The sequence below is a fragment of the Lepisosteus platostomus genome, chromosome 6 (genome assembly GCF_059453375.1).
Source record: "Lepisosteus platostomus isolate fLepPlt1 chromosome 6, fLepPlt1.hap1, whole genome shotgun sequence".
NCBI classification, from domain to species: Eukaryota; Metazoa; Chordata; class Actinopteri; order Semionotiformes; family Lepisosteidae; genus Lepisosteus; species Lepisosteus platostomus.
The window spans coordinates 12,731,383-12,748,972 of NC_142616.1; the positions used below are offsets into that span (position 1 = coordinate 12,731,383).

The 17,590-nt window shown below is 44.3% G+C and overlaps 1 protein-coding gene across 1 annotated transcript; it reads right to left on the bottom strand.

The window, feature by feature from the left end:
• Nucleotides 1-5,258: 5,258 nt before the first annotated feature.
• LOC148660408 (E3 ubiquitin-protein ligase TRIM39-like) lies at nucleotides 5,259-16,288 on the bottom strand. The gene is made up of 7 exons (XM_088637838.1): nucleotides 15,815-16,288; nucleotides 13,546-14,123; nucleotides 13,181-13,276; nucleotides 12,602-12,835; nucleotides 12,172-12,319; nucleotides 11,466-11,492; nucleotides 5,259-9,859 (listed from the first exon to the last, which is right to left on the bottom strand). Exons 2-7 carry the CDS (start codon nucleotides 14,119-14,121, stop codon nucleotides 9,315-9,317), a joined length of 1,626 nt encoding a protein of 541 aa, XP_088493964.1. The 5' UTR covers nucleotides 14,122-14,123; nucleotides 15,815-16,288; the 3' UTR covers nucleotides 5,259-9,314.
• Between the last annotated feature and the right edge of the window lie 1,302 nt (nucleotides 16,289-17,590).

Here is a 17,590-nt window from a genome sequence, read left to right on the forward strand (position 1 = left end):
CTGAGGAGACACCAGGAGACTTCATGAGGTAACAGGAAGGAGTAAAGTAACACTGAAATGAGACAGTTAATAAATTAATTGCATGTACAGTATATAAATCATCTCATTATAAAAATACTTTACATCTTGGAAGGGATACACTCCACACACCACTGTAATCTTCTCACACTTGGGTGATACACAGCATATCTTGTCCTTTAACTGGACTCAGTTTTATCTTCCTCATTCTTTTTATCTTCCTCTGTCTTCCTAAGTGTCCTTTCTCTGTGGAGGAGAGAGCAGTGACCCCAGCACTGAGCCCTGCAGTACCCCACTCAGAAGGATTGACAGGACTCACTTTGCTGAGCTCCACTGTCTGTTTGATCTCCTCCACCTTCTTCAGTCTGTCCTGGATCATCTGTTGTACCTCTGCCTCAGTCTTCCTCAGCTGAGTCTGTGGACAAACAGGGGAAAAGAAACACTGAAGTCACTGCTGCTGGTGCACAAACACTGGACTGAATTTCAAATAAAACCACAACTGAAACTATTTGCTGAATCATTCATGTTCATGTATCACTGTCCAGACCACTATACTGAGTCTGTTCATTTGAAAATGCTGTCTTTGATTACAAGGTACTGTATACACTACAGCTTTGCTATAGGAATATCAGTTCGTGAAGTAATATCCCAGCTCATGATCAATAACCTAGTGATAAATCTACTTTGTGAAAGTTTTATATAAAATATTCAGTCCTAAACCCACCTTTTTCTCTCTGCATTCCTGCTCTAAAGGGTCTTGTGTGTCTTGTGGTCAGTCTCAGTACACAGCACACAAACACAGGTCTGGTCAGTCCTGCAGAACAGCTCCAGGAGTCTCTCATGCTTCTCACACAGCCTGTCCTCAAGGCTCTTCACAGACTCAATCAGTCTGTGTCTCCTGAAAGCAGCTCCTTGATAGTGAGGCTGCATCTGAGTCTCACAGTAAGAGGCCAGACAGACCAGACAGGATTTCACAGCCTTGAGTTTTCTCCCAGTGCAGGAATCAGAGGACACTTCTCCAGGTTTAGCACAAAGTCCTTCATCACTGCTGACTCTGGTCCTCTTGAACTGCTCAGTGATTTCTGCCAGACTTCTGTTCACACTGAGATCAGGTCTCATAGGAAATGTCTCCTTACACAGTGGACACTGACACACATCACTGCTGTCCCAGTATCCTCCAATACAGGCCAGGCAGAAGCTGTTGTTACGATTATAGTCCCTCCTCCTTAAGGGTGCTCCAGCCCTTTCACTTTAGATTTTATTCTGTGCACCTGATCCCTTTTTCCAGCCCACCTTAAAAGCCAGGAGCTGACGCTCATCCTGGCTCTGCATCTGGTTTCCGGACCGTGCGAGTCCGGGACCTGGAAGCGCCTGGTCCCGTTAAGGTTTTAATCTCTGTTCCCGTTCCCAGTCCGCCGGTTCCGACCCGGTTCATGGTTTTAATTCTTTGTTTGGATGGATTACCTGGCAATGGACTTATTCTTGTGTTTTGGATTCCCTCTATGGATTGTTTTTGGATTGTTTGCCTCGGCCACACCTTCCCCGTGCACCAGCGCACTTTGGACACGCCCCCCTGTCTTCAGCCCCGTATTCCTGCATGACGTTTCCCTAGTGTTTCCCCACTTCTTTGGATTGTGTCGTCCACATAGGGTCCGGAAAGAACTGTTCGTTACAACTGTGTCCACATGGAGTGGATAGATAGAGCACAGGAACTGCTCTTCAGACAGGGCACTGCTGGGTGAGGCCATTCCTGAGCACAGAGAAGCAGAACCAGAGATGATCAGAGGAGGAGATCTGCACCTTCTCAATACAACACAACACAATACAACACAAACATCTCAAATATCTCAGAGCTGACCTGGATGAACAGAGGCTTCATACAGAGGCTCAGTAGAAGAGTTTGTATTTACAGATCTACACACAGACATCACACTGATACACGCTAGCTTTGGTGTTTTAGTGGTGTTAAAAGACCACAACACAGTTTGGTCTGGTATCACGGAGGGTTCGATTTATTTGCAACACCAGGAGCTGTATGAGAGAAGTTATAAAATGTATGAACAGACACAGTGACATGAGTCCATGAACAATTATCTAAATCACCCAAAAACCTTAAATCACATACTACTGTTTATACAGTAATCCGTTGCTGTGCACAATTTACCTCAGGCAGTTATCTGTATACATCTTTAACCTGCGCAGCCCATGTATCTTGAGTATCTGTGAGCTGGAGATGTATCTGAGAGCTGAGGATGTATCTGAGAGCTGCGAAGTGTGGTTGTGCAAGAGTCCTTTTCCCAGGAGGAGGAGAGAGAGAAGCCAAGAGCTCTGATCTCGTTCTGTCTCAGCCTCCTCTGTGAGTGATGTGTCTGCAATTCCTCTTCCATTCTGCATTGGGCTCTTGCAGATATCTGATTGTGCAGAGAAGTGTTAGTGATAGTGGTTTCCTAAATACATGTGATGCAATTTAGTCAAAGAAAAATGAATAAATGAAAACTATAAAATGTCAACACTGTTCACCAGAGTTAATTTCGCCTACGTCAATTTTAATCCATAAAGACGATGATAAAGAGTAAATATCTTAGACTAAACATTGAGAAGTTGAGAGAGAGGTGCGAGTGATGTGTCCACATTTTCTTTCATATTACTGCATTGGGCTTTAATGTTTATTGATAGTTGATATCACTAGTATATATTGATACGTTATTGGTATTTGTAAATATCAATAAATTGTATTGGTGGTTTCCTAAATGTGATAGTCATTAGTTAAAGTCACAAATAAATGAATTAAAGTATGTTGAATTAAGTAAAATTTCTTAACATAATAAAGTTAAAATAAAAAACAATAAATTAAAATTAGATTATGTCAAGACTGAGTGTTCACCTGCATTAATTTTGCAAAATCAAATGTTTGTTTACTATCTTTATCCATTTTAGCCAACAAAATGCAGACAAAAATAACCCACAATGATGATGACGCAGACTTAATTAAAATTAAAATCACCCAGATGCCTGCACTGATAACTCCCAGCTAGTCAACAAATTAAATAGAAAATTAAGCACGATTAACCGTATTTTTACTGTAAGGCTTTGACTTTAATCATGGTTATGGTTGCATTTCTCAGGGCTTACAAGAGTTAGTGTGATAAAAGTTTTAGGCACATCTTTAAATTTTATTCCAGCTGAATGTAGTGGTTTCACCAATAGGAAGCAATTATTCTTCATTTCCAAAACTCCAAACAGCATTAATACTATATTTTTATTTCTGCTATCAGCAGTCCCTGTTTCACAGTAGGTGTAACCCTAGCACTAATTTCAGTTTTAACCAACCACGGTAGCTGAACACAGTACAATCCTCAAATACAGTTGAAGTAGAAAGATGTGATTGAATTGAAAGGACATCTAATTTGATGAATGTATCTTACACAGCAATCGTCCATTTAATGCTTTTTAGAAGAATGTATTTGACTTCTGGATAAGACTGCTTCAACCAGTCTTATAAGAGCTCAGAATCTAGGGTCAGAAGAAGTGACTGGCGAGAATAAGGGTTAAAAATCCGGAAAGCTACAGTATAGTATCACTATATCCTGGGCTCGGGTTGTATTCCTTATGCAGGGATTTGGCCTATGGGGAGCAATTATGTTAAGAATGCTCAAGGGGTTTTGAGCTGTACTGCCAAGAACGTACCATGTTATAAGCAAGGTAATGCCCAACACAGATAATCTGACTGCATTACTCTGTAAAACTGTTTAATGTGGCGTGTGTTTAACATACTATACAGTAAATCTAATTGTAATCATTTAAATCTGTATTTATCCATTAGTGCTTTCATAAGCTTCTCATGATGTTCAGTATCACTAACACATTTTCATTTTCTCCCATTAAATGCAGTTTGCAGACTTATTAGGTTTTAATTTTATGTTTATTTATTTTAATTTAGGCTTTGATTGAAAAACATGTTATAAATAGTGCTTTAAAAATGTTGTACTCAAAAGCAAATACATAAAAAAAAGAGTTCAGTTGTTTTGACAGAGAAGATGCCGATATGAAAGCTGTAACTGATCTTCCTCAAGCCACTAACCCTACTCTAGAAGAGAAGGAAAGACTGAACCCACTGCAACTGCAGCCAGAAGAGATCAGGAGGAAAAGCAGAAGGAGTGTTTATGAGATTGAGAAGAGAACAGATGGAAGAAGGAGGAAAAACATGCTCATTACTTTTAGAATTTTGGAAAAAGAAATTAGAATTTAAATTGATCAGTAAGTTAAATGGTGTAATTATAGACAATCCTAGAGCAATATCTTCTCAAGTTGCTGACTTCTATAAAACCTGTGTTCAGCAGGGCAGGAGAATTCAGACATTGACTCCACAAGGATATGCGCTGGATGTGTAGATGAGTCATTTCAATAGCAATGTGACCAACAGATCACACAGAGTGAAATCAAGACAAACATTTTTAATCTGAAAGACAATACATCTCCTGGGAATGAAGTCCTGATGAGCGTATTTTACAACTTCTTCCAAGATGTTGATGGACCTCCTATTTGGTATCTTGAAGAAATCTATACAAACGACAGAAATACCCTCTCCTTAAAACACGGAGTGATCTCTCTTACACCCAAACCCAACAAGGACCGTTTTATATTAGGTTTATTCCATGCTGAAAAAAAGAAGAAAGAGAACACAACGTTTTGGCCGTGGAGCCTTCTTCAGGTGACATCCTATAATCCTGACGTCCAGGATCATAGGATCTATAGGCCTGAAGACTTGTCTTGTACAGTGCCCTGATAAAAATCAAATTAATTACACTAATTTTTATAGAATCCCATTTCCGCCAGTGAGGCTTCCATAGTACCCGGATGGAATAGTGGACGTTGGGCTTTAAAAAAAGTTTTTATTTAAACACCAAAAATACAAAAAAAGAAGACAGAATATGAAAAAAGATACAGAAATAGACACATCACACCCAGAGGAATTTACAATGATAAAAGCTGAAACTTATATTTTTTTACATATTTCCATTGTATGTCTTGCCTTTTGATTCTTTAAATTTCTAATAGAGTTTAAATAAAAAAAGGAAATTGTACTTTAAAAGCGTGAAGAGAGGGAGCAGTATCACATATTAGACAGTAACAAACAAATGTAACAGAGCTTCCTTCTCATTATTACACAATACACATCGCGTTCGTGTTGAAATCTAGAAAGTGGTCAATTTGACAGGATACAATCTATGACTGATCTGAAATGAAATTTCTTTAACTTTATTTGTAAGACAATAAATATCAGCAATTGTCCAAACTAATTTCCAGTTTATACTCCTCAACATTGTAATCGAAAAGGAGACACCAGAAGGCATAAAATATGAATTGCACACGTTCCTAATATAATTCTTATTGCATTTTTATCTTTTATATCTACTCCATCCAGAAAGAAATGATCAGAGAAATAAGAAGAAACTCTAGCGGCCTTTACACAGCCTCGCCCCTCTCAGGCAGAGCGTCAGAGAAAGTAGCACATTCCCGGCGAGGGACGGGAATCTCCCAGTTTTCAGGTACAGGATCTTTTGCCAGATGAGCAACCCGGCCTGGCTACGTTTATTGCTGGTGCCAGAAGTGACGTCAAGCTTGTGAGATATGAAGCCGAAAATACGAGATTTTAAGTCACAATTCTGAGATACAATTGTGCGGGTTTTTTTTTAAAAGCTGTTAATGTGGTAACTCATTAACAGCTAAGCTTCAAAGAACACTCCAAACGAACATAGGTCTATTTACTGTACATGAGCAGGGTCAGCTGCTGGTTACCTTACGGTCTCTCGGACTCCCCCCGGCTACAACTCCCAGCCTGCTGGTCGTCAGTCCCCTCTACAGGTCACAAAGAATGGACTCTCGGTTCGTGAGGAAATGAACTCATCATCGGTTAGATGCAATGGGTTTGCAGTTCAAATTTATTTTGGCGGATTCATCAGGTGATCTCTGTAGCCTCAAAATGTGCAATAGAAAATATGATGGTGGGGCGCAAAAACGAGAAGCACAGCGGTTAGGAGAGCAGGATCTACTTAAGAAGAACCCCAGATTGACTGCTTATTTCAAATGTGCTGAGCCGGTCAGCAATCAATCTAACCCTGGGCTAATTTACAGCTAACTTTGCAGACAAGCGCGGTTGAGAAGTCAGCTGCGGCCAGCTCTAGCCTGGGCGCAGTCAACGTCAACGCTGATAATGAGGACAAGCTGTTACGGATTCGGCCAGTGAAACCGAAACCAAAGTAATGAACCCACTCACAGGAGCCGATAGAGACAAGTCGTGATCCAAATACCGAAGACGAAGGAGAGAGCCGAGAGTCCAAGGGAAGCCAGAGATCCAAAATGGGAGAAAACAACCGAAGAGGTAGAAGGCGTAGCACAACTAAGCAACTCGAAAGGAAAACCAATACTGAGCGAGGAGGTAGGGAAAAGACTCGTGCTTAAATACAAGATGAGCCGGAGGTGGGGTGGTGAAAGCGCACACTGATAGGTGGACTAATGAACTAAGACTACGCCTTCTTCTGCCTCTTTCGTTGCCGGGAGGCAGGGATCGTAACACAAGCCAGCTCCCGCAACAGGATCAAAGCAACACGAGTCAGAGGCCATCTGCCGCAAGCCCAACGAGCCGGGTCCGAGCCGCCGCCGTGGCTGTTGCACCTGCTGCCCTGGAGCTCACAGAGGCCGCAACAGCAGCTCCCGCTTCCTGTAGCTCGGACCCAGCGTGCTGGGGTAAAATAGACGAACAGATGCGGGCATACTGGGCTAAAATGGGCCTGAAATTGAGTCAAAACCAAGACGCGGATGTTGCGGCATCGGAAAGACAACATAAACACCAAAAGAGGTATTTCTCTAAAACCCTCTTCAAAAGAAAAACTCGGAAATGGCGAGTCAAGAGAATGGCTGCTGTATCCCCCTTCGAAAGGCGCAGTGTTTTGTTTCGCATGTAAATTATTTAGAGACAGTGATAATCACTGACCGTAGGCTATAGTGACTGGAAAAATGCAGCCGCACGCTTGTCTGAACACGAAGTGTCGGAGAGCCATAGAAAGGCTGTTGTTGCATACGTTACGCGCTCTGCTGACAATGGTCTAATAGATTCAGAGCTTAAAAGACACAACATGTAGCCTAGGGGCCTCTGATCACCTTAATCCGCCCCTGCCTGACCTGCCCGGTGTGCCTGTTCAGACACAGCGCTGAGAAATTGGGATGCCCCTGTAACCGGGGTGTTCCCTTAGAAATGCCCGTGGACAACACACCTCATGACAGCACCGTGATTCCTCGCTAGCTGGCATATGTTTGCACTTTGGACAGTCACACCAGGCGTCACGATCTCTCAGACTTCACAAATTTCACAATTAAGTGTGATATTTTTCATTGGATTAAAATAGATCCTGCGTGACCTTCATTCTGTTCTTTAAAGGGGGTACAACAGCAGAACAGTTCCGTTACAATAGGAGCTACAGTCCAGTACAGTAGAACAGTCTGTTACAATAGGAGCTACAGTCCAGTACAGGAGAACAGTCTGTTACAATAGGAGCTACAGTCCAGTACAGGAGAACAGTCTGTTACAATAGGAGCTACAGTCCAGTACAGTAGAACAGTCCTGTTACAATAGGAGCTACAGTCCAGTACAGGAGAACAGTCTGTTACAATAGGAGCTACAGTCCAGTACAGGAGAACAGTCCAGTTACAATAGGGGCTACAGTCCAGTACAGGAGAACAGTCCTGTTACAATAGGAGCTACAGTCCAGTACAGTAGAACAGTCTGTTACAATAGGAGCAACAGTCCAGTACAGTAGAACAGTCCTGTTACAATAGGAGCTACAGTCCAGTACAGGAGAACAGTCTGTTACAATAGGAGCTACAGTCCAGTACAGGAGAACAGTCTGTTACAATAGGAGCTACAGTCCAGTACAGGAGAACAGTCTGTTACAATAGGAGCTACAGTCCAGTATAGGAGATCAGTCCAGTTACAATAGGAGCTACAGTCCAGTACAGGAGAATAGTCTGTTACAATAGGAGCTACAGTCCAGTACAGTAGAACAGTCCTGTTACAATAGGAGCTACAGTCCAGTACAGTAGAACAGTCCTGTTACAATAGGAGCTGCAGTCCAGTACAGTAGAACAGTCTGTTACAATAGGAGCTACAGTCCAGTACAGTAGAACAGTCTGTTACAATAGGAGCTACAGTCCAGTACAGTAGAACAGTCCTGTTACAATAGGAGCTACAGTCCAGTACAGTAGAACAGTCCAGTTACAATAGGAGCTACAGTCCAGTACAGGAGAACAGTCTGTTACAATAGGAGCTACAGTCCAGTACAGGAGAACAGTCCTGTTACAATAGGAGCTACAGTCCAGTACAGTAGAACAGTCCTGTTACAATAGGAGCTACAGTCCAGTACAGTAGAACAGTCCAGTTACAATAGGAGCTACAGTCCAGTACAGGAGAACAGTCTGTTACAATAGGAGCTACAGTCCAGTACAGGAGAACAGTCCTGTTACAATAGGAGCTACAGTCCAGTACAGTAGAACAGTCCTGTTACAATAGGAGCTACAGTCCAGTACAGTAGAACAGTCCAGTTACAATAGGAGCTACAGTCCAGTACAGGAGAACACTCCAGTTACAATAGGAGCTACAGTCCAGTACAGGAGAACAGTCCTGTTACAATAGGAGCTACAGTCCAGTACAGGAGAACAGTCCTGTTACAATAGGAGCTACAGTCCAGTACAGGAGAACAGTCTGTTACAATAGGAACTACAGTCCAGTACAGGAGAACAGTCTTGTTACAATAGGAGCTACAGTCCAGTACAGGAGAACAGTCCTGTTACAATAGGAGCTACAGTCCCAGTACAGGAGAACAGACCAGTTACAGTAGGAGCTACAGTCCCAGTACAGTAGAACAGTCTGTTACAATAGGAGCTACAGTCCAGTACAGTAGAACAGTCTGTTACAATAGGAGCTACAGTCCAGTACAGTAGAACAGTCTGTTACAATAGGAGCTACAGTCCAGTACAGGAGAACAGTCCTGTTACAATAGGAGCTACAGTCCAGTACAGGAGAACAGTCCCATTACAATAGGAGCTACAGTCCAGTACAGGAGAACAGTCCCATTACAATAGGAGCCATGGTCACACTGTAATGTTACTCTAAGTACAATATATCAGCACAGCCATTAAACTCCTTAAATAAAATAAAGAGAAAGGAGAATAATTTGACTCAAACAAGAGTAGAACTAAATTATTTACTTTCCAGGAGAGCCCCACCCACAGATAATCTATCAGTCTATGTGACTGACAGGAGAGATAATCAGTGGGGCTGAGTTTGTACCTCCTTCATTGAAGCAAGGGCTGAAGAATGGAAAGAGTTTCTCAGTGAAGGAGGCAGTGAAGGTGTAGATATGAGACCTGTTGTCCACATTGTAAAAGGAGACCCGTCCCCCCTCATAGTCCACATACACCCCCACCTTCTGGGGCTTCTGGCTCAGGGGGAGGAAGACAGGGGGTTCAGCACGAGCCCAGTACTCATTCCCATTCCTCAGCCACACAACCCAGTAACCATACTGGGGGCTCAGTGTGATCCTCCCCTTCCTATTGATGGAATCTCTGGAGACACCTAAATCCCACTCAGTCTTCTCCCCCACCTCCACCTCCCAGTAGTGTCTCCCTGAGGTGATCCCATCCTTTCCCAGGACACAGACAGCAGTATCAAATCTCTCTGGATTGTCAGGGAGATCCTGTGGTGTGTCTCCATCTCTCACTTGTTTCCCATCCTCAGACAGGATGAGACCAGGATGAGCTGTATTGGGGTCCAGAGTCACATCAGCTGTGGATCAGAGAGCAGACAGACAGGATGAAATGATCTGTATCTCACTCCTCTCTCAGATGAAAGTACAGATGCAGGTGTCTAGAGTGTGTATCAGGATTCACACCAGCAGGAAGCTCACTGCAGTAAACTACAGTTCTGTTCAGTCTGCTGATTTCAGCTGGACTGGGCCTGCCTGTCCTGAGACACCCACTCTCCCCAGTCATAACTTGTACTCCAACACCACTACATACACGAAAACTGTATGTAAGCCAAAAATGGACTTAAAACTGTATTAGTTGTAATATTTATTAATCACCGTACTATTTTTGCACTGTTCCCTGAATTACTTTTGCACTGTTTTTGTCCTGTTGTATTCTTTTCTCTGTTTGCATATTTGCACAATTTTGATTATGTTATGTTATTACACGTTACTGTTATTGTTATTGTGTTACTGTCTATTGTCTTATCTTCTGTTCTATTTATATACTGCACCTGAGTGACTAGTGAGAAACACTTTTCACTATACTATACACCTGTGTAAGTATAATGAGAAATAAAGTTGAATTGAATTGAGTCTTAAATGTGTTTTGTCACATCTGGGTGTGAATTGAACAGATTTGTTATTTTTTGTGGTGATGAGACTATCAAAGTTTTGTAGTGAAATGTAAAGGTAAAAGAAATAAAAATACTGTAATACTCAGCTGTGCTGAGAGAAACCACACACCCTGCTGCATGTTCACTTGAGGAGCTGCATACTGACCAGGGGAGGAGCTCAGAGTCAGCTGTCTTCAGGGAGGTGTGCCAGTGTTTAGGGATCTATAAGACTGGGAGACTCCAGTACATCCCCAGAGTGATGGGTTACTGCTTCAATCTGACACCTGCTACACAGCTCACTGCCGCCCACCAGAAGGACTGGGGCAGACACTCTAGACAGCTTGTTCCAGTCTCCCACCACTCTCTGTGTAAAGGTGTCTGTTCCAGAGCCCATCCTCCAGTGCCTGAGCCTGTGTGCCTGTGTCCAGTGTGGACTGGAGAGCATTGGGTGTCCTTCAGTGGGACCGGCTGCTTCACTGTAACACCTCTATCTGGAGGAGCAGAGGGCGGGACATCCTGTCTCTCTCCCTCTTCTCTGCTCTCATTTCACCCTCTTCCTCCCTTAACAAGTCCTTCCTCTCCTCTTAGTCTCTCACAGTTAGTGAATTTCGAGCTCCTGTCTCAGGCTGTTGTGTTCAGTGTCTTGTGTGTCTGCAGGCTCCTAGTTGTCAGTGTAGATTCTAGTTTACAGGTTTAACAGGATCAAAATCCTCTGTTTCACAATGATGGAATAGAGAACTGCAGTCCTGACACAGTGTGGGGTCTTCAATCTGTGTATTGGGGACCCCAAGACATGGGTCAGTGTTGGGGTCTCCACAGTGTGCCACAGTGTTGGGGTCCAATTCCTCATCAGTCCTGATAAGCACAAAGCCCATCAGAGGGACTTTGCTCACAACATTACACACATCAGCTGTGTATAAAGCAGGAGTTACAACATCTCCCCCTGTTAGAGTAAGAGCCTGTATTGACCCCTGTGACCCTGCTGTGACCTTTGTAAATGACAAGTTCCTGTCAGTGACAACAGACTCACCTGCATGTTTGCGAAGCCTCTCAAACTCTGCAAACAGAGAGAAAGATGTTAGAGAGCTGAGAGCACATTCCTGCTGGAGTCTGGTCTCCAGGTGTGCAGTGTTGTGTGTTGTAGTGCTGTGCTGATCTCTCAGGCAGGACAGTAACACACAGGAGTGTGTTGTCTGGCCAGTGGAGCTGTGGGTCTGTAAGAGACACTGACAGCTCATCCAGCTGCACTGGAACAAACTACTGATCCTGAAGAAAACCCCACTAATCTGTCAGGAGATTATGATGGAAAAACACAGTCATGAGGATCTTGTGTCCAGATACAGTCAGGGGGAGGTGAGTAAAGTATAAATATGAATTTGAAGGTAAACATGATTACAATTTGCATCTATTATGAGTTAAATTATGACAAGATAAAATCTATAAATCAATTAATGACCATGATATGAAAAATTGAAATAAAAACATCAAATAAATATAGTGTGAAATAAAAGTTCCTAACTGATACTTAAACACAAACTTAAACTTGATTTTTTTATTTTGTTGATACTAAGGAAAGTTGAATATAAATATGATAAAACAAAACATTGAATTTGAATTCAATGAAGAAAAGCTAAAGTTTAAATCAATTAAGATAAAAAATACATTTTCTAATTGATATTTAAACACTGATGTTTTTATTTTGTTGAATCAGTAAGGAAAGGGAGTGAAACACAAACCTTCCTCTGAGAGCCTCTTGACTTCCTCTCTGAGTCTGTCCTCCAGCTGACACACAGCCCTCCTCACAGCCCCCAGACAGAGATCAGGGTGAACAGGGATGTCAGACCAGTCCTTGGGGTGTGGAGGGGAGCACAGGGAGGGGAAACTCTACAGCAGGAGAGACTCACAGTCATGGGGGGCTCACAGCCCTCTAAGGCAATAAGTCACCTGTGAGTCTGAAACCTAGAGCCCAGTATAGATCACTAAGAGTCACACAGTGAGCTCTCTCTGCTCTCTGTAGATACTGTATCTGCTCTCTACAGTGTGTGCTGACCTGTAGGACTCTCTGCTCTCTGTAGATACTGTATCTGCTCTCTACAGTGTGTGCTGACCTGTAGGACTCTCTGCTCTCTGTAGATACTGTATCTGCTCTCTACAGTGGGTGCTGACCTGTAGGAAGTGGATGTGGTCCTCAGTGTTGGAGAGCTGCTCCAGCTCAGTGTTTCTCCTCTTTAGCTCAGTGATTTCCTGCTCCAGCTCTTTAATGATCCCTTCAGCCCTCCTCTCTGCTGCTCTCTGCTTCTCCTCAATCAGCTCGATGAGCTCAGCCTGGCTTCTCTCAATGGAGTTTCGAAGAGCAGTGAAGACCTGCACACTGTCCTTGATCTCTCTCTGTGCGCAGCTCTGAGGAGAAATCAGGGACTGCATAAGGTAACGGGAATGAATTAAATAATCCTGAAATGTCAGAAATAAATACTTACTTGCATGTACTATGTATTCAATCCACAGGTCCACAAAGTTCTTCACATACAGGAATGACAGCATTTATAACCTCACCTGGGTGACACATTCTGCACCAGTAGCCCCACAGCAAATCTGATTTAACTATAAATAAACAACATCTTGTCCTTTAACTGAACAGTTTTATCTTCCCAGTCTTCCTAAGTGTCCTCTCTCTCTGGATGAGAGAGCAGTGACCCCAGCACTGAGCCCTGCAGTACCCCACTCAGAAGGATTGACAGGACTCACTTTGCTGAGCTCCACTGCCTGTTTGATCTCCTCCACCTTCTTCAGTCTCTCCTGGATCATCTGTTGTACCTCTGCCACAGTCTTCCTCAGCTGAGTCTGTGGACAAACAGGGGAACAGAGACACTGAAGTCACTGTTGCTGGTGCACAAACATTGCACAACAGGCTCACACTGACACTGACACTGGGCTGGTCAACCGACTCTCACACTGATGCTGGGCTGGACAACAGACTCTTACACCAGGGAAGTTGTGCTAAGATACCATCAGTTTCTGCATGTATTGATTATAGCCACTGATCCATATTCTAGTGATTATAAGAATTTAATTCACAATAATTTTAAATTAATATATAACCATAAACCCACCTTTTTCACTCTGCATTCCTGCTCTAAAGGGACAGTGCTGTGTGTCTTGTGGTCAATCTCAGTACACAGCACACAAACACAGGTCTGGTCAGTCCTGCAGAATAGCTCAAGGAGTCTCTCATGCTTCTCACACAGCCTGTCCTCAAGGCTCTCCACTGGCTCAATCAGTCTGTGCTTCTTCAGTTTAACAAGGTCATAGTGAGGCTGGATGTGAACTGAACAGTATGACATCAGACACATCAGACAGGATTTCACAGCGTTGAGTTTTCTCCCAGTGCAGATATCACAGGACACTTCTCCAGGTTTAGAAGAAAGTCCTTCATCACTGCTGACTCTGGTCCTCTTGAACTGCTCTGTGATTTCTGCCAGGCTTCTGTTCACACGGAGATCAGGTCTTCTGTAAAATGTCTCCTTACACAGTGGACACTGACACACATCACTGCTGTCCCAGTATCCTCCAATACAGGCCAGACAGAAGCTGTGTCCACATGGAGTGGACACTGGGCTGGTGAATGTGTCCAGACAGATAGAGCACAGGAACTGCTCTTCAGACAGGACACTGCTGGGTGAGGCCATTCCTGAGCACAGAGAAGCAGAACCAGAGATGATCAGAGGAGAAGATCAGCACAATCTCAATACAACACCTAAATAAACACCTGAAGGTAAAAGTATTCAGTTGCAGACAGAAACACAACCACTTCAGCAGCTCTTTGGAAACACACCTGTAGATACAGGTACACAGACACAGTGCAACAGCTCTTTGGAAACACACCTGTAGATACAGGTACACTGACACATTTCAACAGCTCTTTGGAAACACACCTGTAGATACAGGTACACAGACACAGTGCAACAGCTCATTGGAAACACTCCTGTAGATACAGGTACACAGACACAGTGCTGCAGCTAATTGGAAACACACTTGCAGATACAGGTACACAGACACATTTCAACAGCTCATTGGAAACACACCTGTAGATACAGGTACACAGACACAGTGCAACAGCTCATTGGAAACACACCTGTAGATACAGGTACACAGACACATTTCAACAGCTCTTTGGAAACACACCTGTAGATACAGGTACACTGACACAGTGCAACAGCTCATTGGAAACACACCTGTAGATACAGGTTCACAGACACAGTGCTGCAGATCGTTGGAAACACACCTGTAGATACAGGTACACTGACACAGTGCTGCAGCTCATTGGAAACACACCTGTAGATACAGGTACACTGACACAGTGCTGCAGCTCATTGGAAACACACCTGTAGATACAGGTACACTGACACAGTGCTGCAGATCGTTGGAAACACACCTGTAGATACAGGTACACTGACACAGTGCTGCAGATCGTTGGAAACACACCTGTAGATACAGGTACACTGACACAGTGCTGCAGCTCATTGGAAACACACCTGTAGATACAGGTACACTGACACAGTGCTGCAGATCGTTGGAAACACACCTGTAGATACAGGTACACTGACACAGTGCTGCAGATCGTTGGAAACACACCTGTAGATACAGGTACACTGACACAGTGCTGCAGATCGTTGGAAACACTCCTGTAGATACAGGTACACTGACACAGTGCTGCAGCTCATTGGAAACACAACCTGTAGATACAGGTACACTGACACAGTGCTGCAGCTCATTGGAAACACACCTGTAGATACAGGTACACTGACACAGTGCTGCAGCTCATTGGAAACACACCTGTAGATACAGGTACACTGACACAGTGCTGCAGCTCATTGGAAACACACCTGTAGATACAGAAACAATGACACAGTGCTGCAGCTCATTGGAAACACAACCTGTAGATACAGGTACACTGACACAGTGCTGCAGATCATTGGAAACACACCTGTAGATACAGAAACACTGACACAGTGCTGCAGCTCATTGGAATGCTGCAGTACAAGATGCCCAAGACTGGACTAACCGGCAGAGACTTTATCAGGGATGATCTACATTCTGGGAACTGAGTCATTAACACATTCATCTTTAAAAATATGTATTACTCTACTAAACACAACCAATCTTAAAACACTCACATTTGAGCTACTAAAATTAATCCCATGTCTAAAATTCAACACATTCCTCCAGCACTCAGTAGGATCAGCCTGTCCTGAAGGATCTATTCCAGTCCTCAGAAGATCAGCCCACCAGACTCTTTATCATAGTTACAGTAACACAGCTCACAGGTCTCATATCCCTCCTGACAGACACATCACACAGTCCAATCCAGCCCACACATACCTGTACAGATTGTATAGTGTCAGAGTTGAACCTGCAGAAGAGAGAGTCCAGCTCCTGGTCCAGCCTTTAACTGGTCAGGACTCTGACAAAACTTAACAGGGCAGCAGCTCTTCCCAGCGACAGGGTGCAGCTCTGCAGGTCTCTCTCACTTCAGGACAGAGACTCAGGGGAGCTCCTCCCTCTCCAGAGCTGCTGTGCTGTGTGGCTCCTCTGCTCCTGAAGGAGCAGGATTAACCCTTTCCACCCCGCTGGGCTCCCAGCCTCTCTCAGCACCACTGACACCAGTCCACCGCCCAGCTGAGTCCCTGCAGGGGTCAGCCTGCAGCCCCAGCCAGGAGCCCTTCCACAGGACAGACAGGCTGCTCTTTCTGCTTCAAGGCCAATCCAGTTTCCACATGACAGTGGAAATTAATGAACAGCAGTGCAGCTCCTACTCTGTCCTGTCCAGAGTTTCCCTGTGCTTTGCTTGTCCTTCCTGTGTGTCTTTGTCTGGGGCTGTATATTTCCAGGTCACCCTTTCCTCCTCACTTAACCTTTTTGGTTTCAGATGTCCTGAGACCCCCCTAGCACCGGGTCGCCCCACGTCCCTGGCCTGAGGGCATAGGTTTCTAGGTTTTCTAACCCCTGTCTCTCCGCTACGCACAGTGACTTTTTTCTCTCTCCTGCCATTCCGACATCTGTGACCAACAGCAGCTGAAGATCATCAGAATGAGTATGAACATTCTCATGTACGGCGTCTCGTTGTACACAAGGTTGTCTCGAGGAGTTTTCAGTTTCTTTCCTGTTCACAATTGTAACCTGCAGGACTCCCAGACTTTGACGTGCCCTGAGCTGGAGCAGCATCTGCTGCCATCTTGGCTGACTGGCTGTCTGTCCGAGCACTCTTACATGAGCTCAGACTCTGGGGTTAGAAAAGGAGCCTGGCCGGGGTTAGGGTTAGAGACACTGTTAGAGACTTTCACTTTGATCAGCGTTACTGTACGGTTCTGTTCCTGTCTGGGATCTGTGGGAACTGGGGCTCCTAAGCTCATACAGCGCCTGTGAGCGATCCGTCTGTTCCAATACCCCCCTCCCCTCCGTGATTCCATAATCCCTAGCAGGCAAAGTGAACTGGGTCATGTCAGGTCATTTGCAAAACCACTTTATACCATGCGGAGCCTACCCGGCAAACAACGAGCGCAAGGCAGGGTACACCCTGGACAGGACACCAGTCCATCAGACATGGGGACAATTTGGAGGCCATGGTAAAGGCCGAGGGGGAAAATTTGGCCCGGACACCAGGATAACTCCCTACTCTTCTCGAGAAATGCCCAGGGATCTTTAATGACCACTGAGAGTCCGGACCTCGGTTTAACGTCTCATCCGAAAGACGGAAGTGAACTGGGTGAACATTAATATGAAGTGAAACTATTTGCTTCTAGATGAAGGCAGTGTGCAAGACCAACTGTAATAGCTGATCCGTGGATATTACAGCTCGGAAGTCCTCAACTCAATAACTTTCATGATTCATTTTCACATCACTTTGCTGGAGTGATAATTAAGTTCCTGGCCCACCACTGCTTTTACTTGTTGAACCGTTTGTCGCTCCTCCTGCTCGTCACGTTTCAGGAAGTCTTCAAGAACGTGATGGCCGGGTGAAGGAAAACTCATCCTTTACTCTGTCGCTCCTCTCCTCTCCTCCTTTCACTTTCACCCTTCTCTCTCTGCAGGGCCCCGGCTTGTCGTGCACAGAGAGGGAGGAGGGAGATCAAATCATTCAGGAGCAGTGACTGGTTC

What these genes read in the sequence shown, in the direction of transcription:
- LOC148660408 (XM_088637838.1), bottom strand. Translation starts at nt 14,121, where the DNA reads ATGGCCTCACCCAGCAGTGTCCTGTCTGAAGAGCAGTTCCTGTGCTCT. An exon ending in AGGAATGCAGAGTGAAAAAG is followed by an intron (nt 13,277 to 13,545) that starts GTGGGTTTATGG and finishes GTTTGTCCACAG; the next exon opens with ACTCAGCTGAGGAAGACTGT. An exon ending in CAAGAGGCTCTCAGAGGAAG is followed by an intron (nt 11,493 to 12,171) that starts GTTTGTGTTTCA and finishes CTCTGTTTGCAG; the next exon opens with AGTTTGAGAGGCTTCGCAAA.